The sequence below is a fragment of the Meira miltonrushii genome, assembly GCF_003144205.1.
Source record: "Meira miltonrushii strain MCA 3882 unplaced genomic scaffold FA14scaffold_3, whole genome shotgun sequence".
Taxonomy (NCBI): domain Eukaryota; kingdom Fungi; phylum Basidiomycota; class Exobasidiomycetes; order Exobasidiales; family Brachybasidiaceae; genus Meira; species Meira miltonrushii.
The window spans coordinates 1795074-1818830 of NW_020289945.1; the positions used below are offsets into that span (position 1 = coordinate 1795074).

At 44.3% G+C, this 23757-nt stretch overlaps 10 protein-coding genes across 10 annotated transcripts; 4 read left to right on the forward strand and 6 right to left on the reverse strand.

Moving 5' to 3' along the window:
- Nucleotides 1–2302: 2302 nt before the first annotated feature.
- On the reverse strand, nucleotides 2303–4438 carry FA14DRAFT_161528 (uncharacterized protein). The gene has a single exon (XM_025499161.1). It carries the CDS (start codon nucleotides 4395–4397, stop codon nucleotides 2790–2792), a length of 1608 nt encoding a protein of 535 aa, XP_025354203.1. The 5' UTR covers nucleotides 4398–4438; the 3' UTR covers nucleotides 2303–2789.
- A 138-nt stretch (nucleotides 4439–4576) lies between these two features.
- On the forward strand, nucleotides 4577–5936 carry FA14DRAFT_161529 (XAP5 protein). The gene is made up of 3 exons (XM_025499162.1): nucleotides 4577–4921; nucleotides 4991–5677; nucleotides 5743–5936. The coding sequence occupies exons 2-3, from the start codon at nucleotides 5055–5057 to the stop codon at nucleotides 5768–5770; spliced, it is 651 nt and encodes a 216-aa protein (XP_025354204.1). The 5' UTR covers nucleotides 4577–4921; nucleotides 4991–5054; the 3' UTR covers nucleotides 5771–5936.
- Nucleotides 5831–8258, reverse strand: FA14DRAFT_191015 (ICMT-domain-containing protein). The gene is made up of 4 exons (XM_025501837.1): nucleotides 7418–8258; nucleotides 7274–7354; nucleotides 6579–6643; nucleotides 5831–6250 (listed from the first exon to the last, which is right to left on the reverse strand). The coding sequence occupies exons 1-4, from the start codon at nucleotides 8137–8139 to the stop codon at nucleotides 6159–6161; spliced, it is 960 nt and encodes a 319-aa protein (XP_025354205.1). The 5' UTR covers nucleotides 8140–8258; the 3' UTR covers nucleotides 5831–6158.
- Nucleotides 8259–8403: 145 nt separating this feature from the next.
- Nucleotides 8404–10579, reverse strand: FA14DRAFT_161531 (catalase-like protein). Its single transcript, XM_025499163.1, has one exon. The coding sequence runs from the start codon at nucleotides 10203–10205 to the stop codon at nucleotides 8592–8594; it is 1614 nt and encodes a 537-aa protein (XP_025354206.1). The 5' UTR covers nucleotides 10206–10579; the 3' UTR covers nucleotides 8404–8591.
- A 1325-nt stretch (nucleotides 10580–11904) lies between these two features.
- FA14DRAFT_185399 (uncharacterized protein) lies at nucleotides 11905–13469 on the forward strand. Its single transcript, XM_025501454.1, has one exon. The coding sequence runs from the start codon at nucleotides 12062–12064 to the stop codon at nucleotides 13301–13303; it is 1242 nt and encodes a 413-aa protein (XP_025354207.1). The 5' UTR covers nucleotides 11905–12061; the 3' UTR covers nucleotides 13304–13469.
- FA14DRAFT_123696 (uncharacterized protein) lies at nucleotides 13451–17338 on the reverse strand (the record flags this gene model as incomplete). Its single annotated transcript, XM_025496594.1, has 1 exon — nucleotides 13451–17338. The coding sequence occupies one exon, from the start codon at nucleotides 17336–17338 to the stop codon at nucleotides 13451–13453; it is 3888 nt and encodes a 1295-aa protein (XP_025354208.1).
- A 605-nt stretch (nucleotides 17339–17943) lies between these two features.
- FA14DRAFT_165123 (uncharacterized protein) lies at nucleotides 17944–19203 on the forward strand (the record flags this gene model as incomplete). Its single annotated transcript, XM_025499936.1, has 3 exons — nucleotides 17944–18044; nucleotides 18092–18130; nucleotides 18180–19203. The coding sequence occupies 3 exons, from the start codon at nucleotides 17944–17946 to the stop codon at nucleotides 19201–19203; spliced, it is 1164 nt and encodes a 387-aa protein (XP_025354209.1).
- FA14DRAFT_161533 (uncharacterized protein) lies at nucleotides 18966–20395 on the reverse strand. Its single transcript, XM_025499164.1, has one exon. It carries the CDS (start codon nucleotides 20365–20367, stop codon nucleotides 19312–19314), a length of 1056 nt encoding a protein of 351 aa, XP_025354210.1. The 5' UTR covers nucleotides 20368–20395; the 3' UTR covers nucleotides 18966–19311.
- Nucleotides 20396–20483: 88 nt separating this feature from the next.
- On the forward strand, nucleotides 20484–21125 carry FA14DRAFT_66228 (G10 protein). Its single transcript, XM_025502664.1, has one exon. It carries the CDS (start codon nucleotides 20625–20627, stop codon nucleotides 21069–21071), a length of 447 nt encoding a protein of 148 aa, XP_025354211.1. The 5' UTR covers nucleotides 20484–20624; the 3' UTR covers nucleotides 21072–21125.
- FA14DRAFT_161535 (uncharacterized protein) lies at nucleotides 20765–23635 on the reverse strand. The gene has a single exon (XM_025499165.1). It carries the CDS (start codon nucleotides 23563–23565, stop codon nucleotides 21181–21183), a length of 2385 nt encoding a protein of 794 aa, XP_025354212.1. The 5' UTR covers nucleotides 23566–23635; the 3' UTR covers nucleotides 20765–21180.
- Between the last annotated feature and the right edge of the window lie 122 nt (nucleotides 23636–23757).

The following is a 23757-nucleotide window of genomic DNA, read 5'->3' on the forward strand; positions in this document are numbered from 1 at the left end:
CATCATCATCATCCTTCTCACACAAACCATCGCCTGTTCTGCACCCATCCAGCAAAGGGTACCATGAACGGAAAGGCGATCATCATCAAAGGGCCAACGCCTGATTCCAAAAGTTACTTCACAGGATTGCCTGGATCATTGGATGTGAGTATTTAATCCGCTTTGCTATGAGAAGATCGATGCTGACTTTCATTCAATTATGCCTCCTCAGGAACTTGTGCAAAAGGCCACCAAGTTATTCCCGGTCCCGCCCAATCATACAGCACATATACTTTTGAGTAATGATGCAATCTTGATGCCAGATGTGCTACCCTTCTTGAACGAACGGGAGGTGCTCACATTCAAATGGACCGCAAACACACCTCGCAGCAGCCTAAGACAACCGTCAAAAGCAGCAGAAGAACTTTTACAACAAGTCAATAGTAGCGGAAGTAGTTCAAGTGGAAGCTATGATCGAATTGCAAGAGGTGTCCGATGGGATGCCTCTGTCCTATCAAAGGACGAAAAAGCAAACAGGAGCACTGACAACTTGAGTTACTTCAACTCAAGTGTCGGAAGTGCTCGTCAATATCGCTATAGTGCTACAGCAAGGGCAGAGCACTCCCGTCGAGTATTAAGTGAACAAGAACAAGAAAGGAAAAAGGCTGCCATGAAAGCATCAGAGGTGAAAGACTCGAGCAATGATGATCCCTTTAAGCTAGACAAAGCCACTGCCGACAAGGAGGCCGACACTTCGCCACAAACAGCTCAACACGATCACCAAGAGACAAATACTGCTAGTCTTGATCAGACAACCAAAAAGGCAGATGTTACATCTCCTCCATTTTCAGGTAACCGAAACCACTCTGACGAAGAGCAGATCAACTCTTCGCCCATTGCTTCTCCGACTAGGAACATCAGAAGTGCACAGAAATCCAACAAAGAATGGATGGTACCATTGGGAAGCGATAAGAGTGAAGAAGGAACATCAAAGCAAGAGCAGACAGTTGGACAAACCGATAAGGTGAAGGAAGATGAAGGCAAAATGTCTGCTGCGACACAAAATAAGGAGAATGAACAACCACAGAACAAAGAGGAGCCTTCACAAAATGACATTACTCAAAGTTCTGAAGTGAACAAGAACGTATCTCTGCAGAAGAAATCTCGCATTCATGATTCGTATCAGCGTATGGTCTCAATCGTTGATGCTCTCAGGGGCCATCCATCCAACAGATTCTTTCGCCAATCAATCGAATACGATGAAACGTACATTCAATTCGTGCACTTCCTACGTCAGCATAACAGGCCTGTTCTCGATTTCCCTATCCTCGCAAAAAAGCTGAATGAGCAACGATACGGGGAAGAGAACGTCTATGCTGCTTTTTCTTCAGATTTGAATGAAATGTGGTGTAATATCCGCGGCTTCTTCGGTCCAAGCAGCCCACAAGGACAATGTGCAGACTTTTTGGAGAAGTTCTCTCGTATTATTATGGTAGAATGGAGAAGGGAAGGAGGTAAAAATGAAGGAAAAGGAAAAATCTCTCCACCTTTTAAAGATGCACAACCATCATCGGATGGAAATACAAAGGCAGAGGCAATGGCTCGGGCTGCAAAGATGCTGCACAATATGACATATGGCAACACCACCAAATCACACCCACCCATGCCAACCCTTAAACGAAAGGCAAGTGATTCGAAGGCTAGTGAAGCGAGCAACAAGACTCGATTGAATGCACCCAATACTCGACCAAGTGCCGCAGTCCAAGAGAAGAAGGACATCTCGCCTCAGCGTCTTACCATCTCTTCTAATCCTCAACAAAAAGGCAGCGGAACTGCAAAAGCACAAGAAAGCTCCTACAATCCAAATACGCAAGCATTCCTAGCATCATTATTTCCAAAGGGAAACCACGCTCAGTCTGCTGTGGCCAACAAAGAAGCCATTTCAAAAAGTATGCGGCACAGTACACCAGAGCAAAGAGTCCTTCCGCTCAAGAGAGCTTCGTCTAGTCCCAAAGATGCTCGCATTCGAGGATCACCAAGCTCAAAAGCACCTGCTGCGAATGTCAATCTCTCACCGATTGCATTGAAGCGTACTGAGCCTCCAAGCAGTAACCAAGATATCCCAGATCGACCTGCAAAGAGAGCTCACATCGAAACAACCTCTCCCGTTTCCTCGCGCAACTTGCCCATCCTCACGGTTTCAGATGAAGAACCAGCTGCTGTTGTGCCACAAGTGTCCCAGCCATCACTCACCAATTCATCCACAACGGTCAAGAGCGTATCTGCGCCATCGATAGACGAAGAGACTGCAATTGAACAGGCCTTGACAACAGTTGATCAAACAAAGACGCAAGAGGTTGGAAAGAGAACGCCTCCTTCTTCTGTGAAGAAGAATGTGAAAGAAGCCACTCCTGTGCGTATTTCACCTCGGCACAGCAAGGTTGAAGCCATCAAGAATAGCGAGCCTCGTCGAACCTCGAGACAATCCACACCTACACTCAAGTCACTCAACACCAACGGTCAAACGCCATCCAGGTCATCACCTGACAAAACACCGCAAAAGGAAGTACAAGCTGAACCAAAACGAATGGCAACCCGCAACACCCCAACAACTGATGCTGCTCCTACAAGAGTTTCCAGTCGCCAACGCCGTGTTACGGCAACGAATTAATGACTAAATGCCAACAAAAACACATGTATTATGATAATCTCCATTTCAATATTTGCCAAGTAACCTAGCAATGCATTCAAATTTATTCATGATTACGAGCATTGTACATGTTTGCGGGTATCTGTTCAGATTGCTATTATCAAGCCTGCACTTCTGCTTCATCGTCATTAGCCTTCTCCTCTTTGCCTGCATCCTTCTCCAAAACAAGATTCCCTGTATCTCTACGTGTGGATCGAACACCGCTTCCGCATCGTAAGCAATGCCAAGCTGCATGTTGTGTTGCATCTTGATCATCTTCGTCTGTTGTTTCTTGTAATTCTTCAGCAGCTTCTTCTGCTAATAGCTTTCCGGCAACACAGACATAACAATATGTATGACCGCAAGGCTCAACACGATAAGGTGTATGGACTAATGCATCTGCATAAGCCAAACCGCTCGAAGAAGTCATTGCAGAAAGTGCATTTGTCGTACGGGCAGCGAGCCCACGAGGTTGAATCGGACGACCTGCTCCATCTATCGGCAAAGAAGATGTAGCACCACTAGAAGGTAAAGGATTACTGCTTGGATCAGTTGGATCCAAAGATGGAAGTTGAATACCAGATCGTACGACAGATTGTCCGGCAGTTCTGATTCCCGCTTGATCCTCTAAGTTCTCCCAACAAATCGCACAGACACCTTGTGGTAAATCAGGGTATTTGGCAATCGCTACAGCACCGTTTGAAGACCCGCTCAAATTGCCAACTACACTAGCAGGCAAGATTGCGTTCAAATTGATACGAGCACGACCTTTATCATCTTTGTACAGCCCTACACGTTTACTGATGAATCGAGGTAAGACGGCAAGCCAAGCTGCAAGGATCCAACGATGAGTGGATAAACGCATCAACGTTCTCAATATTCTTCTTGGTCGAACGAGTGGTAAGAGGAATAGAAGGAATTCGGTAAATGCATGCCAAACCAATTGACGATTGAGGAATTCGAAAGAGACGTTCCTGTTCATCGTCCGTTGAGCATATGTCAAACGCATTCCAAGCATCCGATCTGTTAATGTCCTATACCTTCCATCGCTAAGGAAAGCTAAAAAGTTTGCTAATGTCAAAGCGGAGTAAACCCTTTGAGCACGATCCAAACCGACGGAAAGCTTGCGTCGAATATCGGTCGAAGGCAAATCTGAGAAGCTCATACTACTCATTTGACGTTCAACCTTTGTATGCAGATATGGAAGCAAGATTGTCAAAGTCGGATACAAGATCAATTGAACACGCCAAAGTCGGGCATCTTTTGAAGTGGATTGTAATCCTCCCGAATGAGCCCATTCGTTACGATAACGTAAGTTCTGTAGCATTGCACCATACGTTGCCCCTCTATCCCAAATACTGAACTTGTACAATGCCAGCCTTAATGCCAAGAGTAATTCTGGTTCCAAGGTTGTAGGTAAGGTTAACCGTATATTCCGTAAAGCGGCTTTCAAAGGTTCTAATAACATTGATGTCAATTCAGCATCCAAGAGTTCGGCATCCAATTGTGACACTCGTTGAATTCTGAGAGGCGGTGAAGGGAAGTGTGGTAACCTTCTCCTTATGCGATTTTGTGCAGGTTCTGCTGCTTCATTAGCAGCTTGCCAAAAACGTTCATAAGATTGAGTGGTTTCGGTTGATGTGCTTCCTCCGTCCAACCCTCCAATTACTGGCCTTGCCATCACTTGGCTACTTGGTCCAGCCACTTTTGATGATCGATCATCTGACATTTTTGTTTGTGGATGGTTGGTGGTATGAATGTCGTGAGAGGTCAACGCGAATGTGTGAATAGTGGATGTCGGTTGAAAAGCATAAGCTTAACCGGAAACGCGCCGTGGGGGATTGACTGCCTAGGCTAAAAGAAAGGGAATCGGGCCAAAGACAGAAAGTGTTGGTTGACTTCCTTCTACTGAGAGAACTCACTCCCTTGGTCACACATTGTCACCTATCATATCTTGGGATTTTGACCCAAGATGGCATCCTCTCAGAGCGAGGCTCGAAGGGCAGACAAGCACACCAAAGCACGTCAACAAATGATGGACGAATACGAAAGACAAAGAGCAGAAGTGACAAATGCATCGGAAAAGTTAAACAAACAAGCATCTTCTGATCGATTTACAACAAAGAGTGAAAGTATAGAAGAAACACTCAAAAAAGAAACAGTTGGTTTGGTAACTGCGGAAGATTTCAAAAAACGAAGGGAAGCCCTTGAAGAACAAAAGAGAAGAGAAGCAGCACAGACGGATGAATTAAAGTGAGTATTCAGGCGGCCATAGATATGGAATGTGCCAATGCTGACTTCTGCATGCCCTAATACCATCAGAGCAAAGGAGAAGATACAGAAAAAGAAGAATAAAAAAAATGCAAAGTCTAAATTGTCTTTCTCAATGGACGATGAGGAAGAAGAGAGTGAGATTGGGCCTGCAACAAAGAAAGCAAAGCTGATAAATGGCGAGACTGGCAAACCGGAAGCCAAGAGAAACAACTTGAAGAATCCAGCAGTAGATACGAGCTTCTTACCAGATCGAGAAAGGGAAGAAAAAGATCGTTTAGAACGCGAAACATTACGACAGAAATGGTTACGTGAACAAGAGATCATGAAAGCAGAAAATGTGGAAATCACTTATTCTTATTGGGACGGAAGTGGTCATCGTAAATCCGTTCAATGCAAGAAAGGAGACTCGATTGCATCTTTTCTGGAAAAGTGCAGACAACAAATACCTGAATTAAAAGGTATCACTGTGGACAGTCTGATGTACATCAAGGAAGACTTAATCATTCCTCATCATTTTAGCTTCTACGATTTCATCATTAGCAAAGCTCGTGGAAAATCTGGACCTTTGTTCAACTTTGACGTTCACGATGATGTTCGCTTGGTCTCAGACGCAACTGTGGAAAAAGATGAAAGTCATGCAGGCAAAGTCGTCGAAAGAAGCTGGTATAATCGCAACAAACACATCTTTCCCGCCAGTCGATGGGAACTCTTTGAACCAGGCAAGGATTACGGAAAGTACGTATGCAAATCCGGACTGTGTGTGACATCATCCATGCTAACCATCTAAATCTTCCCTACAGTTACACCATTCACGATCGCAGCAAATGATCTGCCCCCACCGTGCTCCACATCGTCAATTCCTCAACTGTATACTACCCATCACTGTTCAGTGTACCTTCAATTCTGTACAATACCATCACAATCTCCTCACACCCGAATCTGATGCCCAAGCCTATCCAATGCAATTCTTCGAGATTATCGGCCAGTCTAGATGAGATGCTAAAAGGCAATGAAAGCCCACATATGCGATTGCATGTGAATAACGCACGACAGTGCGAACTGTAGTAATATACGTTTTTGATGGAAATTGTAGGTTTTTGTTGAGTGATGTTACAAATGCCTGAGAAGCATGCGATCGAATGTCAAAGGTGAATGTGGCATATAATTTGAATCGTCGAAATGAACAATTGTCGTATCCGAAGAAGAAAGATCAAACTTATGCGGTTTGACGAGCACCGGCACGGAATTCACGAACTGCCTTTTCAGTACCGTGTTTGGCGTAACGTTGGTTTCTCAAGAATTTGGGGTCTGTTGAGTGAAGATGGGAGATAAAGGTCAGTAAATAGATCCAAGTTGAGTTCGAGACGATCATATAGGCAATCGGGAAGAGCGTCAAGAAAGAAAAGAGCGGGTAAAGTTGATGAAACTCAAGTTCGTACGGATGGTCACTCAAGTTCGTACGGATGGTCGGTCGTGTACCTTTGAATGTTTCTTAGTTATTGCCATGTCTTTCGAGGTTTCGAATGAATCTACCGGCGGCTTTGCCATTTTTCTCTCTCTCTTTTGCAGCACTTTACACCCTTCGCCCTTCCCTATTTGCCATAATCGTAATTGTATTCAACAAAAAGATACTCACTGACACCACGCAAGCTTGGGTACTTGTTGGTTCTGGGTTTCTTGATACCATTACGGTGAGCTTTGCTCGATTGGTTATGGTTAGTGTGGTTCTTTGACTTGGCCATCTTTGCAAATTAAATTCGGTAAATGGTGGTGAGAAAGGTTGTACAATCAAAGCTGTTGAGAATCAGCATAGGTTTCTCTCTCTCTAACTACCTCATCTTGCACACAAGCAGCGCAACTTCAACTTCAGAACTTCTGTTCAAGGATTGTAGGCTTGGGTGTCCTGGGCGTACACACCTCTCAAGCTTGAAACAGACTTGGGCAGCGCTGGGTCAGGCAGCGCGCTTGCGGCACCTCTCTTTACTTCACGTGTATGGTGTTTGCTGGGCGCACCTCTTCTGTAACCACGAATTGCAAACGCAAGTCTGAATTGATGGATTGCATTATAGCTTCACGTGATCGAAAGCTTCTTATCTTATCGGATATGCAGGTTCACTCTGGAGGTTGCTTCTTGACTTATGATTCGTTCTACAAAGTTAGTATACAAATTATTTCCTTTTTGCAGTCATCAGTTAAGGAATGAAAGGGATCAGAGTGGGAGTACGATTGCGAAAATCGGTATATGCCTTTCCAAAGAAATATGTAAGATGAACTTCTTCATCCCTGATACGGAAGCGGAAGAATCTCCATAGGATGATGGTAAACACGCACACGCTCAAAGGATTGCCCAGCATGATTTGTGTTCCAAGGGCCCAGTAGAAGAATCCTGCATATGACGGATGACGAGAGATGCTGTGGGAGAGAGAAATGTCAGAGATGTCTCTTGTTGAGCTGGTACAAGCTGCATACACTCACCGGTAAATGCCGTCTGTGACCAGCTTATGATCATCACGTTTGCGGGTTGCTACCTCATGTGAGAAATTGTCAGCACAATGAACCATTGCTAAGGATCGAATCGTTTGGCCGATGAGAATCATCATCATTCCAAGAACGGTATACCAAGCAAATGATTTAAATCCTTGTGGTGCGAATCGAGCTTCCAAAATGAATTCCGTTAAGCCAAAAAGGTGGGCTAAATGATACGTGATCCCATTAGAGATCAAAAAGCTATCTGCGAACAATCGAGTAGCATTGTAGCGTGCTGTGATGACAAACTCCAAAAGATGGAATGTGGCCCATGCTAGAAGATAGAAGTGGAGCTGACTGTACGAAAACGGACTCTGTCGTTCAGCTATTTCAAGTTTCGATGAAGGAGACCGAAGTACCCAATGGGTCAGATTAGAGATGATATTCAACGCCTGAGGTAACACTAGACCGGCTAATGTTCCGAGAAAGAATGCTGTCAATGCAATCCTCAATGCTGCCAAAGATAGATGGGCAGGGATCGGAGTCGATGTTCCAGGTGACCATAGCCAGCTGATCCAGCCGCGAGTCTTCTTTGATGGCTGCGTCGTCTTTTGATTGGCTGTCGTTCGAGCATGACCGGCAAGAGGATGTGCAGCATCGACACCATTCCCATTGCTTCCATTCATGTCTGTGGTTGCAGTCTTGCCGTTGGTAGTAGAGTGAGTTTTCATAATGACAGCTTGAGATGATGGTTCGGAAGAAAGTCAGCACGGATCAAAATGAAGATCTATCCGATCTTGCCAAATTGCCTCCTAACATCCCTTTGTTCTTCAATGCCGGTGTATCAATGATGAAGAGGAGAACAAAGGGAAAGTGAGAAAGCTAAAGTTTTGGGCACTACGCCTGTTTTCCAAATTTAAGCATTTCTTGCGTCACGCTAAAAGAGCAACACTTCTCATTAACGCATTCAAGAACAGGCCCAAAGTATGCATACACCTTACCCTCACATACTCTCTCTAACATGCAAGCTGTCGAAATATCACCCTTTGAAAATGAACAGTGAAAAGACGGATGACAATGAAGAATCAGGAAATCAAGAAAATATAAACTAATGAAAAGGGATCGTAAAAAGATGGAAGCCAGAGTGAAAAAGAGAAATCATTCGAGAGAGCCAAATGAACTATTAACCCTTCTTGGCAGCGGCAATAGCAGCAGTAACGCCTTTAGCAAGGTTAGGGTCAATCTTGTTGAACATCTTGATCACGTTTGAGACAACGTTTGGTTGTGTAACCTTTGACATTGCGCCGGCAAAGTTGCTGTGCAAATTCTTCTTGTCATTGGCGCTCAAGTGTTGGTAGAAGTAACGTGGTTGTTCGTAATCGATATCAGTTGCTTCGCCAACGTATGTCTCGATGGTGGCATTGTTGTAAAGTTTGATGAGTGGAGCAACTGTTTCATCCTTCGATGCAGGCTTGTATGTTCCTGCACTGGATGGATAAATTGGTTGATTACCATAGTCACCCGTTACTGGCATCACACCCGAACGATCGTAGTTGCCTACAGTGTTGAAAGGGCAATTGACAGGAAGTTTGTTGTAGTTTGAACCAATTCTGTAACGACCTGCATCATTGTAAGAGAACAGACGGGATTGCAAAACTGGATCTTCACTTGGAGCCCAACCTGGAACCATGTTGCTTGGACTGAAGTGGGATGATTCAATTTCGTCAAAGTAGTTTCTCGGGTTTTGGTTCAATGTCATCTTTCCGACCTCGTACCATGTAGCATCGAGCCAATCCTTTGTCAAATCATTCACGTTGTAACGGTACTTCTTACCTTCTTCAGGAGTCTTGACGGCGAATTTGACGGTCCAAGAAGGATATTGCTTTGCTTCGATTGAATCAAACAAATCTTTGGTTGCCCACTCTTGGTTTTCACCTCCGATTTGGGTAGCTTCAGCTGCAGTGAAGTTTTTGATACCTTGATCGGTGAACAATTGCACTTTAACATAAACCCATGAACCATCTTGTTTTACCAATCGGTACGTATGACCTGACCAACCGTTCATATGGCGAGCACCATAAGGAGTACCCAAATCGGAGAACAATCGCATGAATTGCATAGATGCTTCAGGGTTTTGCCAGAGATAATCAAAGACCATGTTAGGATCACGTTCATTTGTTTGAGGATTGGTCTTTTGGGTATGAATGAAAACAGGGAACTTTAATGGGTTTCTGATAAAGAAGACTGGGGTATTGTTGAAAACCCAATCCAAAACACCTTGTTTGGTCTTGATCTTAATTGCGAATCCTCTAGGGTCTCTTGCGGCATCTGGACTACCAGATTGACCACCAACGGTTGAGAAACGCATCAAGATTGGATGAACTGCACCTTTTTTGAATGCAGGAGCGAAACTATACTTTTCGGCAAAATCAGTCGTAACTTCAAATTTACCCCAAGCTCCCCAACCACGAGCATGAACGATACGTTCTGGTATACGTTCACGTACGAAATGAGCCAAAGAATCCAGCATTTGAGTTGATTGAATCAACAATGGACCATCTTGGCCTGCACGTTGAATGTTAAAGTAACCTGAAGAAGGTGCACCATTTTCGGTTGTAAAACCTGGACTGTTTGATTTGTCGGTCATGTATTGAGCTTGTTGTAATTTGAGACCTGCGAATAAGTCAATGGTGGAAGTATCACCACCGCCACGCTTTTGTTTCATAGAATCAGCATTTGCCAAGAATGCAGATTGGAGAACAGCCAAAAGAAGGCAAAGGAAAAGATTGGTCTTCATGATGAAATGAGAGTTGGTCGTGAGAGTGAAAAAAAGTATTGTTCAAAATGCAAGATTAAATAGGTTGGAATTGGGAGGGGGAAAACGAAAAAAAGGGAGAAGGATGAGGGGGAGGATATGGCGTTGTCTAATTTGGTCTCCTTTATATGTTCCTATTGCTAAAGGCATTCTTGATACAATTGTTTTTCCGCTTGAATTCCTTGGGATATATTTAGGATGAGAACTTTTCTTTGGAAGCGGAGTAATTATTGTGACCCTACTCGATTCAAGGAGCCATGCCAGGTAGCCAATCATTCTCCTCATATTAGGAGGCAATAGCCCGTCAAAGGGAAAGATATGGGATAATTGCGGAGAAAATAATTAAAAAGACGGAGCAAACTCTTGAAACAGTACGGTGACCGAGAAAAAGAAGGCGTAAACTGTTCTAAAAGGAGGTTATCAGTAAAAAGGTGCAATAGGAAGGCGTAAAAGTGCTTGATGTTTAGGAGTTAGGCCAACTCACAAAAGGGAGAAAGCAGACATTCGAAAACAGATCAGCCTGGCTACAGCTGTCAAATCAGATGAATTAATCCAATTAATCCGACACTCTTTCAAAGCCACCTCAGTCGGTACCGGAATGAGAGCGAAATGAGGTAAGCGGCCAATCAGAGCAATGTCAATCGTCTTAGCCGCTTTTGCTCTGTTGACGGCCTGAGCGTTAGTCAAACCCTGATTAATGGTGTAACGGATGAAAAGGTACCGAGCGCAAGTGACCCTGACATACTCATTTATGCTATTGATCAAAATTGAATTCGATTTTCGTGTCATATCAATTCATGTGACCAAAGCTTGGATTATGCACATTAATGTCACTGGTGCCTGCAGTTCATTGTTAATGAGATAAATCACTTCAATCATCTTTCCAAACAAATGAAAAGGAAGATGATACACCGATGTGTAAACAAACTAAAACCCAAAACAGCAGCTTCATCATCATCAATAGGACCATTTCGGCCTTTCATCCTCCGAAAAAGACCCTTACTAATTTGACGCCATCGTATGAGCGCATATGATGAGTGTTGATGGGTGTTTTTCATGCATACTTGTTTCATACTTTCAAGCGTGGGAAGATTGAAAAGAAAAAGCATCATGTTCAAAGTGATAAAGTCACACTTTCTGAAGTGTTGAAACAGAAATAGAAACATCTTCTTTGCAAGTTCAAGAGCAAATCACAATAAATGCTTCATTCTTTTTTGAGCGAATAAGTTGTCTCCACTTTTCTTTTTGATGAAGAGGAGGAAATTGTGATACACCCTATTTACGCCAAGAACGCCTAAGAGGATCAAAATTGATAAATTATCATAAACCTCCTTGATCCGAGCGGCGTAATTGAATGTCCTCCATCTAATCATGGACTTTCGGGCTTTGCATCTTGAAATGCAGGATTAAAAAAAAAAGGAAATTAAACAAGAAATTGTCCTTCCTTCGGCATGTACGCCGTACTTGATTTTTGAACAACAACAACTTGCTTTGTTCATTGATGCACATTTGACTACTTTTGTGCCTGCATTACGGAAGTTTCATAAGGAGAATTTGAATCCGCCGCTTTGTAAAGGGAAGTTTCATGTGTGATCGACAGAAAAAAGACTGCACAATTGGAGTGATCTGTCGAGTGACGAGTGTTGGTTTTGATTTAGCTGCATATGCTTGTAATCATTCGGACGGACGATGCATAAGTTTCCCCTCACAATACATCAAAACCCTTCTTTCTCCCTTCACCATCACTTACATTCTTCCTTCTCCCTTTCATTCTTCAGCATTCATTCTTCTAATTACCGAACACCATTCCAAACACATCGAAAGCATCCTAGCTAGTCATGCTACGCTTTCAAGATGTTATCAGAGATTTAGACAAATCCGAATTCAACCTTGGCGCACCACGACAAAGGGATGCTGGATCATCACAACAACATAAACGGCCAAGCTACATTGACATTCCTGAATCCTTTTTGGAGTTAGGAGATTTAGAAAGACAATCAAACTCAACAAATCACCATGACAGAGACATACCAACTAGCCCATTTGCCAAAGTTCGTGCAAATTTCTCTCGCATGAACCCATTCAAAGAAGATTCAACGATTCGTAGAGCAACATCAAGAAGCATGTCTAGAAGATCAAGTAAGGAAACGATTGCCTCAAATAAAACATTTGACTTTTCAAGTTTGTCACTTTCAAGCAGCAAACGAAGTAAAGCGCGCATGAGCGTTAATGATGCTCATCCAAACAGCAAATACGGTTCCCATCTTCATGTCCCAGAATCATTCAACTCTGAAAAATATGCAGATGAAACATTAGGGATCGCTTCATGGCGCTTGGGTGCCGTTCCAAGTGAAGAATTTTGGGCTGCCGAAGAAGCAATAATGATCCTGGATATGAACAATAAAGGCAAATTTGATCATCAAAGCTTCAATCGTTCATACGATGCAAGACTCTCACAATCAAATGTACCAAAAGCGCGAAGGCAAGATTTCCACTTGCCCAGACGACCTCGCACAATGTCATCACCGCCACGTGCTCCCAAAGGACGTCTGAATGGCAAACGAGCTGATAATCTACCACCAATCTCTTCTTCTCCCACTGAAGAGGAAATTGCAAAATACAGCCCAGAACGCAAGCCCGTGTCTCAAGGCAGTCCAAAGAGTACATGGACTTGTTCAACAACGGAGGACAACATTCCACCTTCACCTTTCCTTTATTCGATGCGTGGATCCTCTTCTTCCTCCGCGACAACAGCTGAATGGAGTGAAATTTCAAGTTTAGGATTCGATGATGCAATTCATACGGTGGATATTGCACCTTTTAGTGAAAAGTTACGACAATGTAGGATGAGATTGCCTTCGATTGGCGAACAAACATTCACGGGACCGCCACCTCCAGACCGTACACGTAGGCCAAAAACTTCTTCCCGCCTTTCACGTTCATCCAACACAATTCCTCCGCCACGTTTTCCACCTCCGACATTGGAGCTTCCTTCGACTCCGATCATTGACGAAAGTCCATATTGTCAAATTCCATCATCACCTCCTCTCGAAGATGAAGATTCCGATCCGATCTTCTGATAGACCATTCTTTTATAAAGCATACCATCTTTTTTCAGCACACTTTGTAATTACACAAGCACATTTTTGTATCTATAGCGCACACGCATGTTTTCTGATCGAAATTTTATCGAATAAAATTTGTTTCGAATTGATTTTCACTGGAGATCATACATTCCATACATGTTCCACTTCATCAATGCCTCCTGCTTTTGGCTCAGGTCTTTGATTTGTACCAATCAAATCTTCTTCTTCCTCTTCATCGTCAATTGCCACACCAGCGAGGATTGGATCGCTGCCTTGCTCTGCATCATCGTTCAGGATCTCTGGTCCAAAGCTCATGACCGGCCTCAAAGGGCTAGAGTCGGATCCTTTTCGAAGGCCCAGACCTGAATTGGACAGGTCTGTACTGTCCAGCAACATTCCCGGACTACCATCATTACTCGATCTCCTCCTACTATGATGTGGTGAGCCTGGCGTAGAAGGTCTAGAAGATGATAGAGTGTTGATCGCAATCGGACTTAAAGATTCCCATGTTTGCGCACCATTTTCCAATTCATCTTCTTCCAATTCTCTTCTTCGAATAGCCATCTCGGGAGATTTCATTCTTTCGCCTTCTATACCTTCACGTCCGCCTTCTGCTCCTTCACCGTAAGAGCCTAAAGAATGAACACTTTCAGAATCAGGAATGGATTCATTGTCTCCCAAGATTTCATTCAATCGTGCCCATGCTGCTTGACTGCCTTCATTACTCAATCCGTGCCATTGTCCATCTTCATCTTGACCTCCCATACTATTTGCCGTATTGCCAACGATGGATGAATCTCCTTCTCCAAACACTTCACCAAGAATGTCCTCATAATCATCTAGGTATCCGTCCAAAAGATCATCAGGAATGTAACGACGAGTGCCAGCCGTTGTTTCTGCTCCTCTACGCAAAGGCGGTAAAGTCTCACTCTCAAAGAAGTTCAAATTGGGTCGGTTGAGTGCAGAAGGTGAAGCAGGCATCGTCGGTTGAGTATGACCTGCGTTCACATTACCACCCGCTCCTGCAGCATTGAAAAAGGCTGCATTTGACTGAGCGTCACCGGCCAGACCGTCTGGCAATTGACCTGCATTGATACCTGTACTGATGGATCGTTTATGACCATGCCCTGATTGGCTTCCTTGTTGGCCAGTCAAGCCGTTTGCATGACTGGACGGCGAGCCAATGCGTGATTGATTATAATATTTCACCAAACCTCTCAAAGCTTGCTCTTGCGGTAAACTCTCTTCCACATCACCATCGATATCTGCGCCGCTCAGCCATTCATCACGCAAGTCTGGCCTACAATTCAAGTAGATTGCCGTGATGACTTTCATGTTTGCTTGTCTCCATTTACGTCCACAGAAAGGCACTTGATTTTTGATCACCTTGAGTGCATACAGCTGTAGGTCAGGATGTGGTACTTTGAGTGTACGTTTAAGGATCGCACTACTCTTGTATTGAACCAATAGTAGGATTCTGTGGATTTTGCGTTTCGTCAGCTTTTGCAGGATACGAGTAAAGTTCAATCCTGCAAAGAAGTTTCTGAACGAGTAACGATCCATGAATTCAACGTCTTCGATAGTGGAGTTTAGATGCGTCAATCCCATCGGCGGACTGGGTAGACCTTCGAAAGGCTGCTTGGCCATCACTGTATCCTCTGGCTTTGGCTTCCTAGGCTCCTGACCGCAATTTAATTCGCAGAATCGGAAAAAGTTGAAATTTGGAATCTCGTTGACAACTTTGACCTGATTGTTGATCTCTGTCAAGCCAAACATCTTCAAGATCAACAATAAGCAGTTGCTATCAACCAACAATTGCGACAAGAAGTTGAATTTCATGATATGGCTTACCTTGAACCATTTCAAAAGCAACAATAGGATACCACTGATAGCCTTCGAGGTGATCTCTCGATGACGAACGATATCGATATCTTCCAAAGTCGGAGGAGGTGCGTCTTCGATAGCAATTCCATCTGCCAATGCTTGGAAGTAAGGGCTATTTGTGCTATTCTGCTGCGTGACGGTGGCCAATAGTAGTTTGAGCAGAACAATTACACTGCTCTGAAGATGCGGCAAAACAGCTCGATAAAGAATATCAACCCTTTGCAATCGACGTGCATCAGCACGTTTCTGACGCAAAGATGAGATGGTATTTATATAACGGGAATTGTCCAAAACTGCCAACATGTGATCGCTTTCGACACGGCTTAATTCTGCATCAAGTTCTCTCTCCAATGCTTCTAATCTGTCCAACGTTGGCTCTCCGCGGGATCTGAAGGAGTTTTGGTTTGGCTGACCGCCCATACCACCAGGTCCTTGTCCGGCAGTGAAACTTGCTCCATCCGTAAATGTTGGACTTCTGCTTCCTTGAGATGAGGCACCTTCGTGTATGCTCGTCTCGATCCGTCGCATTTCTTTCTCCCATGATCCAAAGCCCATCCTAGATCCATCAGCAGCACTTGCAACGCCCGATTCCTCGTGTATGCATTCTTCTCGCAAACGCCACAGTTGCCATAATTCCAGGCTCACATACATATTCTCTCTGTATAGCTTACTTGCTTCTTCGATGGAGTAAGGCACCATACGAGGACCTTGAACTGATTTGCTATACGGAAAGACAAATGGTCGACTTTGGTCTGTTTGATACTTTTGCTTATTAGGCTTGGGCGATGGAGGAGGTGAAGGGGCCGGCGTACCGGGGAAGCCTGCCGCTCCATTCGCACCATTGACATCACCTGTCGAAGCCATTGTTTTACGAGGTGGAATGGGTGCAACGGCCGAAGCAATTTTGTCATACGGCAAGTCTCCAGGCTTTCGTGTAGCGGAGGAGTATGTCGGATACTTGACCGCAACTTCATCCTGGAATGTTTGCAAATCGAGAGGAGTGGCTTTTGTCACTACACCTTTCTGTCGACCAACGGTTTTCTGTGGTGGTTTGGGCGGCAAGCCTTCTAGCTCTCTGGCAAGTTCTTTGCATCGAGATGCCTGCTTCAGTCCCCCAAACGTGGCCAAAATAGTCTTCCATAGAAGCAGCAACAATTTCTTGACGGGGTATCCTTTTGCGTTCTTCTCCCGTAAAGCTGCAACCAAGCCAAAGAGATAAATCGGCAATGGTGGATCCAGACTCATCAGTTCGTCTCCCCATTCTTCTTCACCTCGTTGTGTTTCCACTAGAATGTACAGTTGTGCAAAATGCAAAGCCAATTCGAGATTGATTTCGTCAAGATATTCCAACTTGGTTTGCCAAGTAAGCAAGGGTTCTGGGACAGGCTCGCCTTCTTTGGCTGCTTCACTGGAAGGGATATGATCCGGTAAAGAGCTGAGCCAATCATGCTTCCAGCTAGCAATCTTGAAAGCGCTGTAAATTTCGCCTAGACCTCCAGACGCTCGCACCATTCGGGCATTTTCCAAAATCCAGCTCAACTGATGTTCGGGACCCTGTGTATCACCAAAGCTCCCTTGTAGCAGATACAAAAGGGCTCTAGAAGCTCTCTGTCTTGCGACTGGATCTTTCACCTCCAATAGTGAAAGCAGTGATTGAATGCGCTTCCTTCTGCTAGAGGTGGGCAAGGATGTCCATTCTGACTCTGATCGATCTCGGTTTGGTGCATCCTTGGGCTCATCTCCCTGCGATCCATCGCCCAGACCGAGTCCTAAAGCGCCGCCAAATGTCTCTGAAGGCTTTTCTGAAGCTTCTGCTGAGTGATTAGAAGAGATCCCGCCTTCTCCCTTTGACAGTAGCTCGCACCATTCCTCCCATGCTTCACGATTCTCGGTCACCTGTGGAGCTTCTACATAACTGTAAAATTCATCGATTTCCATGGGCAACGAATCTGAATCTGCGTCTGTTGGGTAGGAGTAATGGCGTGCTTTTGGTCTTTGAACATTGATCAAATTTCTCAATTGTCCTAAAGTAATTGCGTCCAATGGGCCTTGCGATGGTTGATTATTTCCATCTTGATCATGATTTTGTTGCTGTTGCTGTCCACTGTCGTATTGTTGCTGTTGATGTTGCTGCTGTGCAGGCATAAAGTCAGCCTGGCTTTGATGATCGTTCAATACAGGTACTGCGCCAGCTTCATTCTCTGACATTTGTATAATGCCACTTGGTGATCCATCTTGCAATACAGCAGGAGGTGAAACAGGTCGCATGATCTCTGGAGGACCACTCTCTTCATCCTTTTCGACCGCTTCCATTGCTGTATCCACTACATCAGCTTCTAGCTCTGCATTAGATATCATACCGTCATCATCGGCCAAAGAAATGATTTGATCAGGTTCAATGAGCGATGATCGTGAGTCTGATTCGGATTGATTATATTCGTTATCAGATGATAGCGCCGCTCGAATTTGGTCTTCTACACCTGTACCTTCCACTTGACCATCTTGCACATTTCCTTTGAGGTGATCGTGTATTTTTTCATCCTCCATTTCTATTGCCAGAAAGAGATATAGGGTGAGGGTATTGAATGAATGTGATCCTGTCCGTGCATGTGTTGTTGTAATTTAGGAAGAAATGTGCGTAGGCTGCGTTTTAAGGTTCCTAACGATTAGTCGCGCCAAAAGGTTGTGGAGAAGTGCCAGACAATGACAAGTCCTCCTTTTAACTACCAACGACAAGAGGAACCTCAGAGATGGCTTCGACATCTTCTATTCCAATCGGCAATGATCATACACAGTTGTTTCAAACACTGATCAAGGAACAAGGAGAGGAAGCAATAGAAAGTAGGCGAAAGTGGGAAAAACGAAGGGATGAATCATTAGGACCTATCTTAAGTGCAGCATTCATTCAAAAGTGCAAGGCATTGGAGAAGCAATCAGGTGACAAAAAGGCCCTCAGTCAACGTGAAAAAGACTGCTTACGATTAAGAAAAGCTGATGAAGAATGGTTCAATGAAGCTGTAAAGATTCAGCGAGCTATCGTATCAATTAACGATTTCCAGCGTGCGATACGGAAACCCTACTTGGCTACAACTACTTCAACATCAGCCAGACCTCAATCTAGAGCCAATGGAAATGATGGCTCAAAAAATTCCCTTGATGCTTGGCGAGGAGTACAACACTTGACTGACAAGGAACGGGATGAGATTGAATTCCAAGTAAAGATCACAATAAAGCGATGTCTTGCACGGATCAAAGAATTAGAAGAAGGAGAAAATGTACGAAAGAGAACGACTGTTGGTCTATCGCATAATCCTTTCTCTCGTCTCTTGGGCAGTGCGACCACTTCGGCCTTTCCGGGTAGATCTCATCCATTGTATGCTGAACAATTGAGTCAACATCGATTTGCTATTACGCAATACCTCAATAATAAATTAGCACAAACAAATGCAAGGATGGGCGATCTTCAAGAAGCTCGATTGAAAGCACAAAGAGTCAAACAAATCAACTTGGCCGGCTCAGCAGCAACTTTGACGTCTTCAAATGGTACTGAGAAGAAACGTGAGCCAGTTGCAGGTAGCGTACGAACGACGGAAGCGAAAGGAAAATCGCAGGTCCCGAACGAAGTACTTTCACTGGATCAGCCTTATCAGAGCGATTTCTCATCGTCTCAATTGACGGCAGAGCAGATCCAACAGTTCGACAAAGAGTCTTCAGCTTTAGTTGAATCTCTTTCTGATGACTTGCGTGCGGTTGAGGCAGCAGAACGGAAATTAAGTGAGATTTCTGAGCTACAAACACAACTGATCCAGCATCTAGGCAATCAAACAGAAATGGCTGATAATTTGCATCAAGAAGCGCTTGGGCATACATTGGAAGTGGGAAAAGGGAATGAACAATTACAACGAGCTAAAGAGAACAATCGTCAAGCTAATAGATTTTTGTGTATCTTCCTCATCGGTAGTGGCTTAGGATTGCTCTTCCTGCATTGTGAGTATAAGGAGATTTGGTAATGACAATCTATCAACTAACGCAAACACTATTTTCTCTTGTCTCCTATTCTCCATCCAGGGATGGACTAAACGTAATGCAATTGTACAGTCTGTACACATACTCTCCAATCACCGATAGAAGTCTGCTCTCCTTGCATTAATGCCATATTCCCCAAGAGCTGCACTCAAATCGTCCATCGTTAGTACTGTACGAGAACGATCCTTTGAAGAAGAAGCGGCTGTGGCAGCTGCTGCTGCTGCAACTGCTGATTGATTCCCACTGGCTGATGCTTTTCCTCTTGCTCCTGGTCCGGCATTTGTACGGATACGTGCATATTGGAATGCATCAGCAGCAATATCCGCAACAAACTTTTCCGCTGCTAATGACAACAATCTCTTTAGACGAACATCTTCACATTCAAATCCGACCTTCTCCAGATAGTGTTCTGTTACTTGATCAGGGATCAAAGGTCTGTATCCATCTAGCATCTGTAAGAATTCGGCCAATGTACGGTCCTTTCGTTTCTCTTCTTCTTCACGACGGGTCAATAAGGGTTGCTGCTGAGACGAAGATCCAACACCTCCGGGACGAACAGTATCGTCAAGCATATCGGTATCTTGAGTGGGCGTCTTTGTTCCTGCTTCCTCTAAACCACGACGTTGAGCATACTTTTGTAAATCATCGCGTGTTGCTACTGCCAAAACGAAAGATCTTGATGCATCTGTGACCAATGCAAACGGATGGGTGGTCAAAAATGCTTCTAGCTCTCCCAATCCTGTTTCCGGGCTGATCAGTGTGAATGTAGATGATGCACCACTTCCTTCTTTTCTCTTTGCTCCTCCAAATTTGACCATTACGTTCAATACGCCTTGTGTCTTTTCTAACTTTCCGTTCTGCACCTCTAAGCGTAATTTTTTGATGTCCAAATATCCCACCAACTTTCTCTCTCCATTCTTGCTGGATAGCACAGGCAATTGTTCATAATCATGATCGAATGCAACATCTAATGCATTTTGAATCGTTGCAGTAGTTGGAACACTAACTGCAGGGGAAAGTTGTAAATCCTCCACAGTTGCACCGCGATATTTCAATGCTTGAGAGCTGGTTGCTGGTGATGGTTCTGCAACAGGCAAGCTTCTTGGTGGAGGGATTGGCCCTGAGAAGGCAGTTGACGATGATGCCATTCTGTCTATGATTCTGTATGGATGGTTGTTTTAAGGTGATTGATTCCACGCACGGTCTTAAAGCCGCCTAATTTCCTTCTCAGATTGAATTAGCGTGAGACACTGATGAAGTGCTTCAAAACACGTGATGCATACGCGCCTTTATTTTTGACAGGAATCGGAATTTCGCCCATTCAACTCCGTAAAGTAGAGTGAGGCATCTCTACTCCTCGCCACCAATACCTCACATCTCTCCAACCTTGAGAGGCAGGAATACCATGCCAAAAGTACGAACTTCCCGTACAAAACCTCCGCCTGAGGGTTTTGAGGAAATTGAAGGAATTTTAGAAGATTATGCAAGGACGATGCGAGATGCAGAGAACGAAAGTACAGAAGGTAAACGGGCAAAAGAAACACTTTGGCCGATCATGAGAATATCGCATACACGATCACGATATATCTATGATCTGTATTACAAACGAGAAGCAATTAGTAGGGAGCTGTACGACTGGCTTTTGAAACAGGGATATGCTGATGCAAATCTTATCGCCAAATGGAAGCGGACAGGATACGAGAAACTATGTTGTGTAAGATGCATTCAAAGTAGGGATATGAATCATGAAGGAAGTACATGCATTTGTAGAGTACCGAAAAGTCAGCTTGCACGATCTCAAGTATTCGAATGTGTTCATTGCGGTTGTCGTGGATGCAGCTCAGCAGATTGAAAGTCAAGGAAACACAAACACTGTATCATATCAAGCATTATTATACCCATTATTCATGACGATGGTCTCAGACAATTATTACAGATCTATCAAGCAATGTCGAGTTAGCCTAAGAGTCAGACGAGGCTCGCAAACGCTCCTCTCGTAGCCTGGCTCGACGATCGCGAGGACTTTCGCTGTTCTCTGGATCCATTTCATCATCCCTAGAACCCCGAACGCCTTTTCCCCATTTTCCAGCTTTGGGGCCCCAATCTTCACGGACACCCCAGACATGCGACGGAGACAAGACTGGAGGTCCGTTACTGCGATTGATTCGCTTTCGCTCTTGATCTGCTCGAAGGTTATCGTAGGACGCTTCATCGGCAAAATCGCCTTCTTCCACTCTATCTGCTGTAGATAGCCCTTTACGTGTGGCAAGAGCAGCAGCGGATTTGCGTAAGATGTTAGCAGCAAAATTGGCATCCTGCTGTACATTTGATTGCTGCCAAGCACTACGATCCGATTCAACCAAAGGACGCCAAGTTACATCTGCCCATGAGGCATGGCTCATCTCGTACAACCTTGAGACGGCACGTTGATAGGCAAATCGCTCTTCTTCTCCAGAAAAGATGGACAAATTGCGCAAACCGCCTTTCTGTCGCTCTTCCCGTTGACTTTCGCTTTCACGTCCTGGTTCTGCACGCTGGTCATCTTCTACGATAGGACCGTATGCAACAATGTTAGGTCTAAAGCCTTCTTCGGTATCTTGAGCAGCTTCTGACAAGACTTCACTTTGTATTAATGCTGCACTTTGAATGAGATCTTCTTCGTTTCGATCGTCGTCTGATCGCCATTCTTCTGTTGGTGTCTTGCCCTGTGCTGCCATTCGATGCCGTCTTTCGTTTTCTCGTGCGATTTCAGCTCCTTCACGAGCAAAGAAGATCTTTGTAAGTGGCACTTGCGATCGGATGATCAACTTCGTTCGGGATTCATAGAGGCAATCGATCAAAGTGATTAATCGTCTAGCCTGATTTCGATGAACCAAGTCCAAAGCCGGAACGTCATCTAGGATCAAAAGCTCATACGTTGATGATAACGTCAAATAATCAGCAGGTCCAAGTGGCTGATCGCAAAGTTGATCAAATGTGTAACATGCCGTAGCTGGATGGCCATCAACAGCTGGATATGACTCTGGTACGCTTACTTTACGATTGTAAACGTCAAATACGGTTGCTTCACGTTGACGACCGGCAATGAGAGAATCTTTGATCTGTTGAAATGCTTTATCTTCATCTGGACGACTTTTCAAGAAAAAGAAACTCTTATCGTCCTTTTCGCCTCGTTGAGCAAACTTGTCCCATCCTTCTTTCCATCGATCAATTCTACGGTCTCTGCCTGATACTTCAACAACGGGACAACGCTCCTTTAAAGCGCCAAGGAAGGCTACCAGACTCCTTCGCTGGACATTATTTGCGTATAGATCTTCCGGTACTCTATTACTCGTTGCGATAACAACGCCTCCCAATCGCCAATAACTAGTCAAAATTCGGCGTAATAGAGTAGCACTAGCAATATCGAGCAACTGCAATTCATCAAGCAACAAGACATGACCATGCGTTAGAAACAGCTGAGCGGCAACATGCATTGGTAAAGTAGTACCAAGACCAGCCAATTTATCCTCCTGTCTTTCCAATTGAGCCAATTTGATCACGTCCATTCCTTTATTGGCGTCATCGTTTAGAGATGCGCCATCTAATGACATGACCGGAGCAGGGGCATCGCTTCCAAGACGCATGAACGGCATTCCGCGTAACTTTTTGGCCCATTGTGAGATGCTTTTTGTTCGAGAACCAGTCTCATTTTGTTCTTGTCGTTCCCATACAACTCCAACACCTCGTTCTGGCAGTACTGATTCACGAGAGCTCCATTGTGCTTCTGCGTCTATCCGTCTCCTCTCGGCTTCTACCCATACCATTCTATAAATGCTGAGTAGCATATGATGATAATGTCTTCTAAATTTGCCCTGGACGGGAAGATGTTCGAACCATAAATCCACCAAGAACGTCTTTCCCGTACCCGGCTTGCCCGTCAAGAGCAAACCTTTCGGTGTATCTAGACTTTCCACTTGTTCTTCTTCTGAGAGGTATCGTACCAATGCATTCACATTTTCTTCTGAAGCAGGTGGTCCACCACTGCCCAAGTCTCCCTTGCCATTTTGACCGTTAGGATCGTGTAGAATACCTAGCAGATGAGAAGGCGGTGTATAATCTTGAAGAACTCTAGTAAGTTTGCGTAATTCTATTAAGGCACGAATTTGTTCTGCATCTTCCTCTAATACACCTTTTGAAGCCAAAGCACGATATGCGATCAAAGGATCTGTAGTTTGCAAATCTGCCGGATATGCTTGACTTGTAGAAGGTGTATGATGAAGCAGACGTACGGTTAGGGCTGATTGAAGTCTAAGTGATGCTGACTGTCGCACCGGTTGCCATCTTGACGAATACCGCAGTATCATGATGAACAACTCTATATCATAATGACAAGATAAATGCTATGTCTTCTGGGGGTTGTTTGATACGATAACAATATTTGTGAGAAGCAACATTAGGTTATGCATGCTGATTAAGTGGAGCTTGTTTATTTAGCCCATGATTATGTCAGATTCGCGTGAATGCAAAAGCAGAACTGCAACTGTCCAATACAACGC

Bases quoted from the DNA above. Each gene is read 5' to 3' on its own strand.
- FA14DRAFT_161528 (XM_025499161.1), bottom strand. From the start codon at position 4,397: ATGTCAGATGATCGATCATCAAAAGTGGCTGGACCAAGTAGCCAAGTG.
- FA14DRAFT_161533 (XM_025499164.1), bottom strand. From the start codon at position 20,367: ATGGCATCATCGTCAACTGCCTTCTCAGGGCCAATCCCTCCACCAAGA.
- FA14DRAFT_185399 (XM_025501454.1), top strand. From the start codon at position 12,062: ATGCTACGCTTTCAAGATGTTATCAGAGATTTAGACAAATCCGAATTC.
- FA14DRAFT_161535 (XM_025499165.1), bottom strand. From the start codon at position 23,565: ATGATACTGCGGTATTCGTCAAGATGGCAACCGGTGCGACAGTCAGCA.
- FA14DRAFT_161531 (XM_025499163.1), bottom strand. From the start codon at position 10,205: ATGAAGACCAATCTTTTCCTTTGCCTTCTTTTGGCTGTTCTCCAATCT.
- FA14DRAFT_161529 (XM_025499162.1), top strand. From the start codon at position 5,055: ATGGACGATGAGGAAGAAGAGAGTGAGATTGGGCCTGCAACAAAGAAA. The intron at 5,678-5,742 runs GTACGTATGCAA...TCTTCCCTACAG, and splicing joins CCAGGCAAGGATTACGGAAA to TTACACCATTCACGATCGCA.
- FA14DRAFT_191015 (XM_025501837.1), bottom strand. From the start codon at position 8,139: ATGAAAACTCACTCTACTACCAACGGCAAGACTGCAACCACAGACATG. The intron at 7,355-7,417 runs GTGAGTGTATGC...TCTCTCCCACAG, and splicing joins GTCACAGACGGCATTTACCG to CATCTCTCGTCATCCGTCAT. The intron at 6,644-7,273 runs GTGCGTGTTTAC...TAACCAATCGAG, and splicing joins CTGGGCAATCCTTTGAGCGT to CAAAGCTCACCGTAATGGTA.
- FA14DRAFT_66228 (XM_025502664.1), top strand. From the start codon at position 20,625: ATGCCAAAAGTACGAACTTCCCGTACAAAACCTCCGCCTGAGGGTTTT.